At 41.3% G+C, this 18,381-nt stretch overlaps 1 protein-coding gene across 1 annotated transcript in view; it reads left to right on the top strand.

Annotated features, from left to right (window-relative positions):
* LOC137433882 (uncharacterized) overlaps positions 1–17,300 on the top strand; it is a 75,520-nt gene extending 58,220 nt beyond the window's left edge. The window contains exons 7-12 of the mRNA XM_068126322.2: positions 1,155–1,233; positions 1,555–1,788; positions 3,227–3,307; positions 3,752–3,832; positions 7,699–7,756; positions 15,363–17,300. Coding sequence (XP_067982423.2) covers positions 1,155–1,233; positions 1,555–1,788; positions 3,227–3,307; positions 3,752–3,832; positions 7,699–7,754 — 531 coding nt within the window. The 3' untranslated portion in view covers positions 7,755–7,756; positions 15,363–17,300. The remainder of the gene's footprint in view (positions 1–1,154; positions 1,234–1,554; positions 1,789–3,226; positions 3,308–3,751; positions 3,833–7,698; positions 7,757–15,362) is intronic.
* The last annotated feature ends 1,081 nt before the right edge of the window (positions 17,301–18,381 follow it).

Raw genomic sequence — 18,381 nt, 5'->3', positions numbered from 1 at the left:
TCCATGACGGCATTTAATGGAGGGCGTGGCCAATTGCATGCATTTATTTGCCCCATGCGTTGGTGCTTGAGGGAGGGCCTAGCTTATTGTATGTGTGGTTTATTGAAAGCCTTTGTCTGTACCTCTTGAAGGCAATTTAAGAGAAGATGTGGCCAATTTCAGGCTTGGGTCTGCCTCTCTGGGAGGCAATTTATGGGAAGGTGTGCCAAAATACAGGCCTATGTTTGCTCCTCCCGGATTGGCACTTGTGGGAGGATGTGGCCCATTTTAAACCTGTGTCTGACTCTCAAAGGAAGGATGACTCCTCATCCAGCCTGTGTCCCTCCATCTTAAAAGGCATTTAGGATCTGAGCGTGCATGGCTTCTGTTGCTTCCTGATGAAGATCACTCTTTGCATTGCACTTTCCTGAGCCTTTGTTTTTGTTTGACGGTCGTGTTGGTTTTGTTTTAGTGCTTTTCACTCTCAATGGCTTTCTAAATTTTAAGTGAACATACAGTTTTGCTGAATTTTTCTAAATGCATCTTATCTTTTACAACAATTATGACCTTATATTTTTACCTGTGACGTGTTGCCAGTCCACAAGAGCTCCACATGGTTGTTGCTGCTTTTGCTGAGGTTCATGTTGGCAGTCAAGTTTTTAAATGTGTACCCTTTGGTCAGACCTCACACACAATTGTTGTTTGACTACACCCACCATGGCACCCAGGTGAAATAATAAGGCCTCCATCTTTGTTTTCTGGTGGGTGTAAGACATCAGGACTGTCGGCCTCTGCTGATCATACACTGCCTGGGTTTGTTGCGTCAGATTTCCATTGGCTTTGTTTGGATCATGCGTTGATTGGAAAGGGGTGAGGGGTACGTCTTCAAGTGTTACGTAATATCTTATGCGGGTGTGAAACCAGACACAGCTGTCCGTCTGACTCGTAATTGATATTGAACCAAACCATGAAGACCCTCAGAGATTAATGTTCCATCATACCGTCAACAGCAAGAATGAGGGAGTTCAGTAGACAGAGGAGGCGAAAAAGAAATATGTTGTGTTGCAGGTTGTGAACACAATGCAGTCATTCTTGTTGTTGTATAACCCGTTTTAGTTTTGGAGATTTTTGTCGGAATATTCCTCCTAACATAAATTTTGTTGGTTTCTCAACAGGGATTTTCAAGCGTTATTTCATTCATCAGGCCTAGCTATCGGTGCAGTACCCATGCTGCATCTGAAACTTCATCCGATGGTGAGATCATCTAAGTTACATCGCCCAACACAGTGCACCGAGTTGAAGTATTTACTTTTTTCTTATCTTATACTAAAGGCATATCTTTTACGTAGCTACATGAAATGTATCGGGGTCATGTTTTCTCAAAGCACAGGTTTTTTGTTGGAATATCTTGGTGCAGTTTGACGATCATCGTATTAATCTGCAAAAAAATTTTAAAAAATGCTGGTGTTAGGTAAAGTGTGAACTAAAATTTTGGTTTCTAATTGCATTCTTCAGTGCAGATTGCTCGATGAAGTTTAACATGGTCATTGCTAATTTTCATTTTTGTTCTTGTAGAGGACTTTCAAACCAACCGAGATAGCCTTGATAGTGGCCTTTCGGACTCCAGTACAAAGTTCATTGTGGATGACGGAGAGGCCCAGCAGGCAGCTCCAGCATCAACTCCAGTTGTTCCTCCAGTATCGATTCCAGCTGTTCCTCAATATACTGCACTAACATCCATGTCAAATGTTCGTCCAACATCTGTGCTGAATGTTCGTCCAGAATTCTCAAGGCAGCCACAACTCAAAGGTAAGGATTAATAATGGTACTGTAATTGCATGCTTGCTTCTGAGCTGTTTTTGGTCATCAGTTTGACTTGCACATCAAACAAATCAGATGAGTGATCTGTTCTCGTTATATGTTCCTCTAAGGGGCATTACCTACTCGTACGTAAACCAAGCATAAGCTTACATGGGAATTCCTATCTCAATAATTCGGGTCACATGTACATTTCCGCATTCACATCAGTAAATTAATGAATGGAGGCAATTATAGAGTGTCCGAAAACAATGTGGAAGACGTTTGCTGTCAATGAATGAACTGACTGGACAAGACATCAGAGATATGTGTGTGAATGACATGAAACCAGAAGTCCAAGAGCACAATGTGGTTTTTCTATGTTTATTGGTAACGAGCAGGAGTACCCGTCATTGCCTGGGGTGGGTTGGGGGGTTGGTGAGGAAGCAGGAGAGGGAGGGGGGAGTGAAATGGGGAGGGGAGGGGGGGGGGGGGGTGAGGTCAAACATTAACATATTTGAAATGAGGGAAAATGTAATGGAAAAGCAATTCCATCCAAATCAGAATCCATCACAAATGTCAAATCATCATTTTACCTTTTTGTTGAACATATGCTGCTGAATGTGCCATTCATAACGTTTCTGAGTTAAGTATGATGACGTTCAAGAAGAAGAAGAAGCCTCACCACCAACTTCGACAGCTTCCGGAATTGTTTTATTATTTGTGTTCAAATGTCTGGTGATTGTTTTGTATTTATTTATTCGAATGTGTACTTGACACACTCCACAAAACACTCCCAGGCACTCACTGATGAGCCTCTGAAAGTTTGACGAAGATCCGTTAAACCATCTCTAAGAAAAATGGCGACACACAGACAGACAGACAGACCAACGACTCTCTTATATGGTAGCTAGGTGGTGTAATAATTCATTCGTATAGCCTCCAAACTTTACTGGCCAGCGGCAGATTTCACGGCTAAAAATGAATAAATACTGGGTTGTTCAGCGCGCGCACACACACACACACACACACACACACACACACACACACACACACACACACACACACACACACACACTGACCCCACGTTTCACCCTTGTTGGTCATCATCAGGACCATTACAGGCTGAAACCTATTAGATGGCATGAAAATATACAACTAATATCCCAAGTCCTGGCTTCATTCATTAGAACCATGATTTTCATGGGACACAAAAAAGGTGTGTGGCATGGATGAAGGTGCACCCTGAAAGTACAACTTCATGACATGCTGTGTTCCTTTTTTTGACAAAGTATCCAGCATCAATAATCAAATAACTGATGATAATAGGAAATCAGTTTTTTTTTTTTTTTTTTTTTTTTTACATCAGTGTATGTCCTGTGTTTATTAATGGAAATCGGCCCAATCAAGGCATAACTTGTTTGATGGAGGCTTGTGTTTTAACTTGCAGATGATCGGCCGGACAGCTTGCTCGAAGGACCAGCGGATGAACTCTTGTACGATGTGCCCAGGCCATGCAATGGCAAAGGAGGTAGAGTGGTGCCTTCATGATTTTAAGGAGATGCGCAGCTACAGAATGATTGTTCGTAATGTGGAGTGCTCTGTGTTTCATAAACAACAAGAAAAAGACGTAAAATGTCATTGCCCCGCTGTGTTTTTAGTAATTTTGCTGCACAGAGTTAAAGGCTTTCAGTCGGCCATCTTTTGTCGGATTACAAAACAAAATCTTCTGCATATGTATACTCTCATGTATTGTCTTTGTGCCAAGTTTGAACAAAATCGGTCCATGCATCTCCGAGATATGGTCGTGGATGCACCGACGAGACCAAGTCCATAAGCCCCCGAATGTGCTGGAATAGCAAATGACTGTCATTTTACTTGTTTGTAATATCATAATACTTGTGATATTATATTGATATTTATGTCATAATGAATGTTGTACTTGTTTGATGGAGACTTATGCTTTAACTTGCAGATGATCATCCGGACAGCTTGCTCAATGGACCCGCAGATGAACCCTTGTACGATGTGCCCAGGCAGTACAATGACATAGCAGGTAGAGTTGGTGCCATCATAACTTTAAAGAGATTTACAGCTACAGGTTGTTCATAATGTAGAGTGCTCTGTGTTTAATACGTACCCTCTGCTGGAATAATAATTGACTGCCATTTTGAATTGCACTGTGCTTACACTTTGAGGAGTAACTACTACTTCTTCTTCTTCTTCTTTCGTATGTGGGTAGTAGCATTTGCTGAGGGTGCGGGCAGGGCGTCGAGAGCCTGCACGGGCCCAGAGGCAAACAACCCCGCCCCCCCCCCCCCTTTCTCTCTTTTATAACTTTTTACCTCCGCCACCAAAGGTGGATGGAGGTTATGTTTTCACCCCTGTCTGTCTGTCTGTCTGTCCGTTTGTCCGTCCGTTTGTGAACAAGAGATCTCAAAAAGTTGTGGACGGATTCGGACGAAATTTGGCAGAAATGTAGCATGTGTGACAAGGACGAAATTATTAGATTTTGGTTAAGATCCGGATTCGGATACTGGAAGTTTTAAAGTGATTCTTCACCATTGGGAGATTGGGCCAAAAACGATACATAGCAGGATATCTCAAAAAGTTGTGTACGGATTTGACCGAAACCTGGTGGACCGGTTGGGTGTCGGACAAGTACAAATAGATTCGATTTTGGTGAAGATCTGAAAGTGGATTTGGATATGAGAATTATTTAATTTTCTAAGTGATTATTCACCATTGAGTGATATGGGCATATGGCCAAAAGCGATACATATCAGGATATCTCAAACAGTTGTGGACAGATTTGGACGAAACTTGGTGGACCGGTTGGGTGTCGGACAAGTACAAATAGATTCGATTTTGGTGAAGATCTGAATGTGGATTTGGATATGAGAATTATTTAATTTTCTAAGTGATTATTCACCATTGAGTGATATGGCCAAAAGCGATACATATCAGGATATCTCAAAAAGTTGTGGACAGATTTGGACGAAACTTGGTGGACCGGTTGTGTTTGTGAAAAGGACTAATTGTTTCGATTTTGGTGAAGATCTGAATATGGATTCGGCCACAATAATTATTTAATTTCTAAGTGATTCTTCACCATTGAGAGATCGGGTGAAACGTGATATATAACATGATATTATAAAAAGTTATGGACGAGTTATGAATAAACTTGGTGGACGAGTTGGTTTGGTGACAAGAACAAGCCGATTATATTTTGGTTCAGATCCGAATCCAGATCCGGCCTATCAGTGGGATACAAAACGTAAACTGTTCACCAGGTGGAGGTGTGCTCTCTACCGAGTGCAGTTCCAGTGAAGGAACTTTCTTTAATGAAGATCCTAAATGAGAGTAGCAACAAGCTCCTAAATAAAGCAAAATCCCAGCAGCAGCCCTTTTCAGCTCACAGTATAGGTGTTGAAAAGTAAACAAATAAAGTATTAACAAATATATTATACAAGTAGAAGTTGGTGCACCTCGTACGTGTTGCAGAGTACGGAACGTACAGTGCAGTCCAATTGTCCAAAGCATCATGGAATGTTCCAGACAAATGGCCTGAAACAGTATATAATAAAATGCACACAAGGACAAAATTGTTATTTATCTGTGTCATTTACCTGAATATTTTACCGAGAAAAACAAATGGTCACTTTTATTTAGCCGTTTGATCAAACGTAGAGATAGCGGGACGTTTGGACCGATCGAGTCAATTCGCACCCTCGACTGTTGAACACTATTTCTCCATAAGATTGGCAAAAAAAAAAAAAAGTGAGAAGATGGTTAATGATTTTTTTTTGGACAAACAGGATGCAAACCCATTTCTTTGTAACGCACATTTCTGGTTAATAACCATTTTATGTAAAGTTTTATCTGCACCATTAACAGCGGTAAATGTTGTTTTGTTTCTGGCAAGAAAGCAAAATCAGCTCTGGGTTGAAATGTAACGATGAGGAAATGAGGATGAGCCGATGAGCGGTTTCACTGTACTGTTTAAAATATATTCCAGGAGAAGCTCGGGCCCCTCAACGGACCCCGGGCCCCGAGGCAGCATCCCCACCTGACTCCCCCCTTCCCCTGACCTTCCCTCTCGACGCCCCTGGGTGCAGCTGTGACAATATGGCATGCGCCCCCTATGGGTTGGAGCAGGAATTTGTTAGCGCAGGAGACAGGGTTTTGTAATCACGTGTGTGTGTGTGTGTGTGTGTGTGTGTGTGTGTGTGTGTGTGTGTGTGTGTGTGTGTGTGTGTGTGTGCTGTAACATTTTACCATTTGCGTTTTGTCATCAAATTTTCACCAAAGATTTATTATGATAATACGAAGAAAACAAATTAATATTTTTGACAAAAGGTCAAAGATCAGCTGCACATAAAATCGTCAATTTTCATCCGATTGAGCTGAGATTTTAAGAATTTGCCTATTGGCTGAATTGGTTTACCAATCAAAAGCTACAAGCCAATTGTTTTTTTTAGATCAAAAGGTCAAAGGTCAAGGTTGCGTAAAATCATAAATTTTCACCAGATTGACCTGAAATTTAGAGAATTTGCATATCGGGTCCCTGAACTGGTTAACTAATCACAAGGTAGGAGTCCATTGTTGTTGTTTTTTAAATAAAAGGTCAAAGGTCAACCTTGCATAAAATAATCAATTTTCATTTTGTATTTTTAGCTCACCTGGAACAACCCGTCAGTCCGTCCGTCCTTAAACACTTGCAACTTATTTTGCAAAACCGCTGCAGGGATTGTGACCAAACTTGGCACAAATGATATTTGCTGTGTTGTGACTAAAGTTTGTGCACGGCATTAAAATAATCGGGGTTGTTGTTAGGGGGTTTTCCGGGGGTCAAAGTGGATCCTGGTTTAACACCCCTCCCCCCCACCCCCCACGTCCCCCAAATAGGAAATAGGAATTGTGCTTTTTCCTCTGAAACTGCACACACTATTTCGATGAAACTTGACCACAACCTTAATCACCCATGATGTACCAAAGTTTGTTCAAGACATTAGAAAAATTTGGGTCTGAGAAGGTATACGGGGTTGGGGGAGGAGGGTTGCCCCCCAAAATAGGTATTTTTTGTTTGTTTGTTTAAAGTCTTATGATTATGTTCGTGTGATTCTTCATGCTGCCCTATCTTCCAGCAACCATTGACATTGGTTTAAAATACCTTTAGTCAGTGTAGTATACTGTTTATTCTCCCAGGTGAGTACCTGGGGTATTGCCCCTATGTTTTTCAAAACTATTTTCTTTATTTTGAGCTCACGGAAGAAGAAGATGTCTGATTACAAATGGACGCCCGGACAGGCTTTGCATTTTCAGATGCTTTCTAGTCTTTATTTTCTTCATGGTGAATGCGATAGTTTATCATTTCTTCATGAAGGACACCGCAGGATTTTTAATGTCCATCAAGTACTGCTGGCAGTTGGGACGATCAGTTTAATATCCATCGGGGAACACACACCCATGAATCACACCAGGATGGCAGCTTATCGCTAGATCGGGATTCCAACCCATTCGAGACAGCATAAAGGCGACTGCGTGTACCTCTAGAGTCTAGACCTTCCGGCAAGTCCTGATTATAAGTGAATGATTGCAGGTGGTACATCTAATCACTCTTTGTCAGTTTGACATCCAAAATCATAGCATTGACAACGCAGCAGTTTAATACATCTGGAACAAAAGCTTGCGGACAGTTGTTGCCTTAGGATGAGCGTGGGGATCATCTTTCATGTCTGAACTTGCTCTAAATGGCAGCTTCGGATGAAGGATGTTAAATGGCTATCTATGAACAATCTTATGCCTGAAATTGGATTTCATTTCATGGAAAGAATCTGCATAATTGTATGTTGTGAGGGTTGCGACAAAATCGTTTGCTTTGTAATAATGATGATTGCTTTGTGTGTGTGCATTGTGCAGACAACGGGCTTGGTTCGTCATGTAACACCGATGTGTGTCCCGAAAACACGAGTTAAAGGTATTCCTTGTTTTGTTTCCTCTCTACTCTGCAATTTTATGATTAAGGGTTTTTGGCATACAGATTATTTAAGAATTTATCCTGGCAGCGTGTGAGCCGAGTGTGGCACGATGCTCCGCTCGATATCTTGGATCCCTCTCGGTGGTCTGGTCCTGTATTTCACTCTCAGGCAAAACAAATCCAACTAGTTCTGCTGTTATGATATACTAGCAGAAGTACCTGGCGGGGGAGAGGGGAAGGGGAGGCGAGCGGAGGGGGGGGGGGGGAGGGGTAGGGGAGGGAAGGGGGGAAGGGAGGAAGCAGGAGAGGAAGGGGGTTCATATATATGCTGGTGGGTGAATGTGGCGTTCATCACGTTTCTGAGTTAAGTGTGATGCCGATCAGGAAGAAGAAGCCGTACTAGCAACTTCATACACTTCCGGAATTGTTTGATTCATTTGTATTCAAATGTCTGGTGATTGCTTTGCATTTATATATGCGAATGTATACTTGTATACAACTGTCATTAATTTTAAAAGGCGTAGGCACAATCGAGTGATTATTATTATTTTTTATTTATTTATTTATTTTTTAATTTTTTTCATTTTTTTAACTCCAAAAAAACGATCTTTTTTTTCATATTTTTTTTTGCCGAAAACACTCCAAGGCATTCACTGATGAGCCTCTGAATGTTTGACGAAGATCCGTTCGGCCATCTCTGAGAAAAATGGCGACACAGACAGACAGACACACACACAGGCATCTCTCTTACATCTCTCTTATATAGTAGACTAGCAGAAGTACCCGGCGTTTCCGGGTGGGGGAAGGGAAGGGGAGGAAGGGGGGAAGGGGATGGGAGGGGGAGAAGGAAATGGGAGGGGGGGAGGGGAGGGGGCGACTGGAGGCAGGAGAGGAAGGACGTTCACATATACTGTATATGCTGGTGGGTGATGCCAATCATGAAGAAGAAGAAGCCATACTGCCAACTTCGCACACTTCCAGAATGGTTTGATTTATTTGTGTTCAAATGTCTGGTGATTGTTTTGTATTTATTTATGCGAATGTGTACTTGTATATAACTGTCATTAATGTAAAAAGACTTCGGCACAATTGAACGATTTTTTTTTTAACGAAAAAAAAACGAAAAAAAAAATTCCAAAAATTGTTTGTTTGTTTTTTGCCCGAAACACTCCCAGGCACTCACTGATAAACCTCTCAAAGTTTGACAAAGATCCGTTCAGCCATCTTTGAGAAAAATGGCGACACAGACATAATTATGCACAGACAGACATCTTTCTTATATAGTAGAAGATTACAAGATGCTGATGATATTTAGTTCCATGGCTTCCTGGTTGTCTCGTCTGGGTTTAATGCTCAACTTGACGATAAACTGTCGGATTGGTGCTTTTCAGACAGGGCATTGGATCACAAAGTGTGCCGTCCCACAGATTGATGTAAAGCCAAGTGGTCTTGTCTGCTAGCATTAGGTGGTGAATGCAAAATATATGACGGTTTTTTTTTTGCGAATAGTGGGTGAGTTATTGCTGGTAAGCTGAACAAGTTACAAATTCCTGGTAAACCACCTCTGGTTGAACGTGCGGCCTGGCCACACAGTTTGTGAAAGATTTGGGTGAAAAACGTTTCTCCACTCGACCACACAGGAAGGTGGGAATAATTGGGCACCTTAAATAAATATTAGTAGTAGTTAACCCATATCCTACTGGGGGTGCTGCATCTGGAGCATGTAGTTCATAAAAGGGATGTTTTTTGCTTCTCCCATCAACAAAGTTGCCATTAAGAGCCAGTTATATGGGCAGATGTTGGCCCTACCAACAGATTACATAAAAGTAGATGTGTAGGTTCAAAGGAGATTGATGATGAGCAAAATAGATAAAACTAGAATGGCACTCGCTGGAGCGCATACCTCCGCCAGGCTGAACAGTTTACGTTTTGCATCCCACTGATAGGCCGGGTCTGGATCCGGGCCTGATCCAAAATCGAATCGCTTGTTCTTGGCATCCACCCAACTCATCCACCAAGTTTCGTCCGAATCTGTCCAAAACTTTTTAAGATATCGTGATGTATGTCGTTTTTTGGCCCTCTCTCTCTCAATGGTGAAGAATCGCTTTAAACATTATAGTATCCGGATCTGGATCTTCACCAAAATCGAAACAATTTGTCGTTGTTACACACACAACCTGTCCACCAAGTGTCATCCGATTCCTTCCATAACTTTGAGATATCCTGCTCACAGACAAAGAGATAGTCAGACAAACAGGGTTGAAAAATTAACCTCCGTCCACCTGAGTAACTGAGGTAATAAGTGGGATATGTTTGCAACACAGGCTTAACAGACTTGTATGGATACTTAACTTAAGTATCCATATTCTGTGTTCAGAGTTCTTTTTATTTTTTGTGATTTATTTGTTATAGGTATGAACTATGTGACTGAGGAAGAGTCAAAGAGACATGCAACAGCATGAATGCTTACCAGATTTTAGCGTGCCAGACAGAAAGCCAAGTTTAACTGAGAAGTAGAAATAATTAGAAGTCAAAGGTCATGTGTCAACAATGGATTTCGTTAACAATGCCATGAGCAGTAACCTAGACCCATGGTATTTTTATATAATACAGACGGACCCCGACATTCGCGGGTTCCACATATTCATTGTTGATAAATTGTGACCTGCTTCTACATTCGTGGCCCTGTGTCCCAATTATTTGTGGTTTTTCACAGGCGCAAAAAAAAAATTCCACGAGCTGCAAGCATGACACAGTTCTACAACATACACTACACGGCCAAAAGTATGTGAACATCCAAACATCACACCCGTATGTGCTCGTCGAACATCTCATTCAAAAATTATGGGCATGAATATGGAATTGGTCCCCCCACCACCCCCCCTTTGCTGCCATAACAGCCTCCACTCTTCTGGGAAGGCTTTCCACTAGATGTTGGAACATTGCTGTGGGGATTTGCTTCCAGTCAGCCATAAGAACATTAGTGAGGTCGGGCACTGATGTTGTGCGATTAGGCCTGGCTCACAGTCGGTGTTCCAATTCATCCCAAAGGTGTTCAATGCATTTGAGGTCAGGGCTCTGTGCAGGCCAGTCAAGTTCTTCCACACCGATCTCGACAAACCATTTCTGTATGGACTTTGCTTTGTGCACGGGGGCATTGTCATGCTGAATCAGGGAAAGGGCCTTCCCCAAACTGTTGCCACAAAGTTGGAAGCACACAATTGTCGAGAATGTCATTTTATGCTGTAGCGTTAAGATTTCCCTTCACTGGAAATAAGGGGCCGAGCCCGAATCATGAAAAACAGCCCCAGACCATTATTCCGCCTTCACCAAACTTTACAGTTGGCACGATGCATTTGGGCAGGTAGCATTCTCCTGGCATCTGCCAAACCCAGATTCGTCCATTGGACTGCTAGATGGTGAAGTGTGATTCATCACTCCAGAGAACGTATTTCGACTGATCCAGAGTCCAATGGCGGTGAGCTTTACACCACTCCAGCCGACGCTTGGCATTGCGCATGGTTTCATGAAGCGGAAAATGCGGAAACCGATTCATGAAGCTCCCGACGAACAGTTGTTGTGCTGACATTGCTTCCAGACTCAGTTTGGAACTCGGTAATGAGTGTTGCAACCGAGGACCGACGATGATTTTTACGCGCTTCAGCATTCGGCGGTCCTGTTCTGTGAGCTTGTGTGGCCTACCACTTTGCGGCTGAGCTGTTGTTGCTCCTAGACGTTTCCACTTCACAATAACAGCACTTACATTTGACCGGGGCAGCTCTAGCAGGGCAGGAATTTGACGAACTGACTTGTTGGAAAGGTGGTGTCCTATGACGGTACCATGTTGAAAGTCACTGAGCTCTTTAGTATGGCCCATTCTACTGCCAATGTTTGTCTATGGAGATTGCATGGCTGTGAGCTTCATTATACTCATATATACCTGTCAGCAATGGCTGTGGCTGAAACAGCCGAATCCACTAATTAGAAGGTGTGTCCGCATACTTTTGGTCATGTAGTGTATCTTTCACCAGCCATGCACAAAGCAACTGGACATATGCAAAAAAAACATATCTTCCATGAGTCGTGAGCATGACCTGATTCTACATTCGCAGCCCTGTGCTTCGCGTTGTCACGGCTTTTCGTGGCCAAATAAAAAATTTTTTAGCCACGCTATAAGTGAGTGTTGCAGGATATCCCACCATTCACACTGTGAATTATGCTTCGCAGGATATCCCAACATTCACACTATGTACATTGCTTCTTGGGATATCCCACCATTCACACTGTGAACATAGCTTTGTGGGATACCCCACCATTCACACTGTGAACATTGCTTTGCAGGATATCCCACCATTCACACTGTGAACATAGCTTCGTGGTATATCCCATCATTCACACTGTGAACATTAATTCATGGGATATCCCACCATTTACAATCTGAACATAGCTTTGTGGTATATCCCACCATTCACACTGTGAATATTGCATCGCGGGATATCCCACCAGCTGCGTAACACGTCATCCCCTGCAAGTTACTGTACAGAATGAAAACACTTCACTACATCTATTAGTGCAATTATCTTCCCCCTTTTCCCCATTGAAACAATGTCCTGACATTTGCAGATTTTCCTCGACACTCCCGGGATTTTCCTTGATGCTCGTGGGATTTTCCTCGATGCTCTTGGGATTTTCCTTGACCTTCGTGGACTTTCCTCAACATTTGTGGACTTTCCTTGACATCCGTGGGTTTTCTTTGACATTTGTGAGATTTTCCATGAATCGGGAACTGCTGGGAACCCATCCCCCCTTTTCCCATTGAAACAATGCCCCCACATGTGCAGTTCCGACATTCGCAGCATTTTCCAGGAATGTATCCCCCGCGAATGTCAAGGCGAATGAAAAGTATGCAAAAAGTGCGTGGTTAACCAAAATAAACTTCCTCCCCACTGTCTTTCACCTGCCGCAATGCCCTCCTGATGGACCGGGGGCCATGCTCACTATGGAGCGAGATATTTCGATTTTTGTGTCGCGATTGTTGTAGTTAGTGATCAACTGAAATCTGCTGTGGTGATCTACTATGATATACATCGACTGAAATCTGCTGCGGTGATCTACTACAATCTAATAGAAACACCCGCTCTTTTAGGGAGCGGTAAAAGGACTGGCAGGCATTTGTAATTGGCTCAGGGAGCCAGTGATAACTCATCTACTTTCCACACAAAAATATCATATGTTCATAAACCCCGAGCAACATCCAAAGTGTTGGCAGACAGGTCCACTGGCTTGACATCCTTCCAACGGACAGCATACAGATTAATACATTGCCCTGCATCCTAAATACCTGCGTGATAGTTTGTAGCTGCAAACTATGCAGCAAACTCTTGATTCAAACCCAGGCTTAAAAAGTTGAAAGGTATGTGCACATACCTCTAAGCTATCCTGCCAGCCCTGTGTAGTTCAGACTTGCTTCCTGTGAATGATTGATTTAGCAGTCTTTGTAAAGGCCAAACTCACATATAAACTAGAACGAACAATCAATGATTGCATACTCTCGCCCAGACTTCTTTAGTGTGGTTTTATAATACTTATTTTATCGATGTACTCACTTTCTAATTGTACATACTTTTATAGACATACTCACATTCTAATAGTACATACTTTCTAGACATACTCACATTCTACATTGTACATATTTTATAGATGTACTCACATTCTAATTGTACATATTTTAGAGATGTACTTGCATTCTAATTGCACATATTTTATAGATGTACTCACATTCTAATTGTACATATTTTATTGAAGTACTCACATTCTAATTGTACATACTTTATAGATGTACTCACATTCTAATTGTACATATTTATAGATGTACTCACATTCTAATTGTACATATTTTATAGACGTACTCACATTCTAATTGTACATATTTTATAGACGTACTCGTATTCTAATTCTACATACATATTTTATAGACGTACTCACATTCTAATTGTACATACATATTTTATAGACGTACTCACATTCTAATTGTACATACATATTTTATAGATGTTCTCACATTCTAATTGTACATATTTTATAGACGTACTCACATTCTAATTGTACATACATATTTTATAGATGTTCTCACATTCTAATTGTACTTTTTTTTTTTTATAGACGTACTCACATTCTAATTGTACATACATATTTTATAGATGTACTCACATTCTAATTGAAGCCTGGTGTTGGCTTAGCGGTTAGGGTGCCGGCTTGGGATCCTAGGATCCTGGGTTCGAATCCCGGTCGATCGCTGAATTAACGCCAGGGGGGTTGACTCAGCCTGTCATCCTTCCAAGGTCGGCAAATTGAGTACCAGCTTGCTGGGATGAATGATCACGGTGTGTACCCCGGTTTAGAATAGGTACACCGTATCCCTGCGCATCGTAAGAGGCGACCAAGGGTTGGCGTCAGGAAGGGCATCCGGCCATAAAATCATTGCCTCAAACAGGGAACCATGATTGCCATGGGCCCCGCAAGGCTAACCCCTGCTGTAGCGGGGAAAATGGCCTTAAAACGATCATTCATTCATTCATTCACTCACATTCTAATTGTACAAATTTTTATAGACGTACTCAAATTCTAATTGTACTTACTTTATAGATGTACTCACATTCTAATTGTACATATTTTATTGACATACTCACATTCTAATTGTACTTATTTTATAGATGTACTCTGTTGAAAAAAAAGAAAAAAGAGATCTTGTAGTACTGGCTACCACTAGGTGCTGTTTGTGGCCGACATTACCACATTCTGTGCGGAAGAACAGACAGACAAATAAACAGACCCAAATACAATACCCTCTCCTTTGGCGAGGGTAATGAAGAGAGCCCAGGAAGAATGGGAGCAATCTTTAGAAATGAGATATGAAGGACTTGCCTGCAGTGGTCAAAGGGAGAAATTTGAAGCAGACGTAATATTCAGCTGGGCCTTTCATCAAAACATTACCAGTTGGCCTGTTTAGTGTTCCCATCTGAACCGCATGGTTTATGAGGCAGGAAACTCAGGTTCACATCCCATATATGTCGCATATATTTGTCCATGTATGACTAACATAATTGCATCTAATGTACAAGAACACTGATATCTACTCAAAATGTTTGTCCTTTTGTCCTGCATGTGATTTGTGTACAAGCTCCTCGACCAGCCTTAGGTCAATGTAAAAACAAAAGCTTTTTTTTGGACACTTACAAATGTTTAAACCAGCAGATATGCCTATCAAGGATGGGTAATGGGATGGTATAGGATTTGATAGAATGCAGAGCTATAGAACACCAACAATCTTGTGAGTAAACGGTGATGACGAGAACGACAATAATAATCCTGTGATCCTTTGATCCTTTGATGTGATCCTTTGTGATCCTGTGAGAAAAAGTCTACTTTTAACTGGACCAAACAAAAAGGGTAATTAATTTGTACAAACTGTTCACGTTAAGAGTTAATGAAGATCTCGTCTTGTTTGCTTTTATTCTGTAAAAAGTCAAAATTACAGGGTGTTGACTTTACATGGTGAAAAGTAAATATTTGTGTACCTGTGTTGCTAAAGTTTGTGTACCTGCAGGATGAAATCTTGGATGTGCCTTTTGGAACCGATTGGGTGTTGCCGGAGCCTGGCCATGGGGACATGGTTTTGACACCGGGCATTTCGAGCTGTGGAGGACGTTGTGCCCAGGAATTCAATTGAACTTCAGTTTCAATACAACAGAACAATTGGCTCGTATCGCAAACCTAAACGCAGCCGGAACTTGGAACGATACTCCGAGTGATACTCCAAGATTTTCTGGCATGTTACCTGTTCAACATAGTGTGAAAGGGTCTCACCTTCTGTGAATTGTCTCGATTGCAAAAATATACCTGCAGTGGTGGGAATTCAACCAGTAAGTGGACCACTGGAAAATGATGAGAACATTTGATGTATTTCGGTTTTGTATAACGAGATCGCAGCATACTTTACTGTGAGGTGCAAACCAAATAAAAACAATGCAAAAATATATTCTGTTCATGGAAAATTTAGACCCACTATCTTCCCTGCCCCCATTACATCCCACCATCTGTTATCTTCCCCCATCCAAAACCTTGATCTCTTCTACCCCCGTTAATTCACCCCAGATCCACTTTTATTGAAATAGCGACTTCTTTCCTGGAAGTTCTAGCAGTGTCCATGTGTTTTATACCTCTCCCACCCCCCCTTCCCATGCCCCTCCCCCCAAACCCGCTCCCTCCTACAGATCTCCTGATGTCCCTGTTCTCTGCTGTTGTACTTGTGTGCTTCCCTCTTTCTCCCCATCTTCTCCCGCTCCCTTTATTGTATGTTTTGTGTGTCCGTTTTGTTTTTTTTGTGGTTGATGTTAGCTCTTACACGAGCCTCGGTCTTTTATACAAAACAACAGAAATGAAATAAAAAAAACCCCAAAGACATACCCCAGATTCCTAAAACGTACAACTGGTTAAATAAGCATGTTGGGACTATCTAGCAGGTGGCCAACCCCCGCTCCACTGGGAAAAATGGCCTCTAAAGGTGGTTTTTATTTTTTTTCCTTCTTGGACTATCTAGCAGATAACTAAACAAATTTGGCGGGTATTCATTTAATTTACTACATTGTCACCAAATCGTGATCAAAGACTTTGGCTGTATATCTAAAATATCACACGGTCTTCCACGGAGTGTTTCAAATCTCCTTCCTTTTTTATTTTTACAGAACTGTATAAACTTAGGAATACTGTTTGGTTTTATTGTTCAATTCTGTTGTTATCGATTTTCTTGTGTTACATTGGTAATATCTCTGAGGGTGATGGATTTGTCAACTTTTCTACATTTTTCAAATTTGAGTTATTTTCACATTTTTTTTTTCCTTTCTCCAATGGGATTTATCACTGCTTGCAGGTATCTGTACAAATGCAACACAATGGAATAGTAGTCTTCAAATAAGCCTGGCATGTCGGTCTGCTTTGGTGGGCAGCTAGACAAAGCGCAGGCTTGATCCTCGGCCAAGTGGCCGCCTCCTGTGTTAAAATTCCTTGTGCAATGAATTTTATCAACCAAAGATGTTTAAGCATACGTTTACCGCCATGGGAAGTGAGAGGTAGCTGGAGTTTTGAGTATTGGCCATTCAAGTTGTTTTCATTTGATGAAGGGCGAATGCTAAAAATGTCCTTTTCCATGGTGGGAAGTGAGACGTAGCTGAAGAGTGGACATCTTCTTATCAGCATTCAGTTCGTAAAATCTATAGTGTAACTATAATAGTGATGCTTTCCCACATATACCATAAACGCATAAATATGTTTGTTTGATTAATTATGTTTTCTCTCTGATGCTTTAGTTATGACACTTATCTGTGGGGTCACGTGGTCCTGTGACCTTCATGGTGAGTCCAGCATGCAACTGTTAAATCCTCGTGGAATGTACAATTTATTACAATCCTGTAATATGTCTGTTTTAGTGTGTGATTCTTTTTAAAATGGTTTTGTATCGGCATGGTGAATAAAAGTGAAATTAGGAGCTGTGTTGGCTTGAATTGAGCTTCGGAACCACCGAGCCCGAGTGGTATAGGATTTTATTACCTGCACACACTTCATTGGTGGCACCTCAAAAAAAAAAGAAGAAAAGCAAACAGTTTAAGTCGCATCTAATATAACGCATAAAAGTGACAATCATAACTGGGAAAAAGCAAAAGCATTCGAGTACCATTAGGGTTACGCAGTTTCCAGCCGCTCTTTCATATTTGACCATGTTGAGAAGAAAGAGGAATACCTTGGCGGTTTCATTGATTTATGAACTCAACTGGACTATGTCCAGCTGAGTTTTTGTCGACACCCAGTGTCCGTCGTCTGTCTGTCGTCTGTAAACAATTCGACGTCTACGCTCTAAAAGTCACAAATATTGATTAAATTTGATGAAACTTGTTATGCAGCATCTTTAAGACATAAACTAGTTTGGGATTGCATTTGGGCGTTGCACGCCCAAAAATGGGCGCGGCAGAGCGGACATATTGAAAAATCAATTTTTGTTATATATTTTTAGCACATATAAACTATATAGTTTGTGGTTCTATTATGCATATTCTAACCATATTGATATAGACCAGTTGAGTTCAGGTTCCCTGGAACCTCTGCAGTTACTCCCGCCAGGGAGTAATGCATTCACTCGTGTCTATGTGTGTTTGTGTGTTTGTGAACAAGATATCTGGAAAAGTTCTGAATGGATTTGGATGAAAGTTGGTGGGATGATTGCCTTTGGGATAAGGAAGAATTGACTAGTTTTTGGTGAAGCTCAGGATATTATTCCCGATCCAGGAATTTTTTGAAGGATTTTTTTTACCATTGGAAGATAGGGCTCTTTTTTTTTTTAACATTATCTTCTATATATTCTATATTTAACATTGTGATATGAAAATAGTTTTCATATTTGTTGTAAATGTAGTTTAAACTCGTGGTTATGCGTTAGAGCGGTGTATTCTTTTTAGCAGCGTCGTCTTCAATGTTCTTTTTTTTCTTCTAATAAAGACATATTCTGTCATTTTAAAACCACCAAAGTGTGTATTAGGTTTCCCCGTTTCATAAAATGTATCGTTTGATATGTA

This window comes from Myxine glutinosa, chromosome 10 (genome assembly GCF_964187855.1).
Source record: "Myxine glutinosa chromosome 10, kmMyxGlut1.1, whole genome shotgun sequence".
Taxonomy (NCBI): Eukaryota; Metazoa; Chordata; class Myxini; order Myxiniformes; family Myxinidae; genus Myxine; species Myxine glutinosa.
Note: the sequence above shows the minus strand (reverse complement) of the source record. Positions and strands in the feature narration are given on the sequence as shown.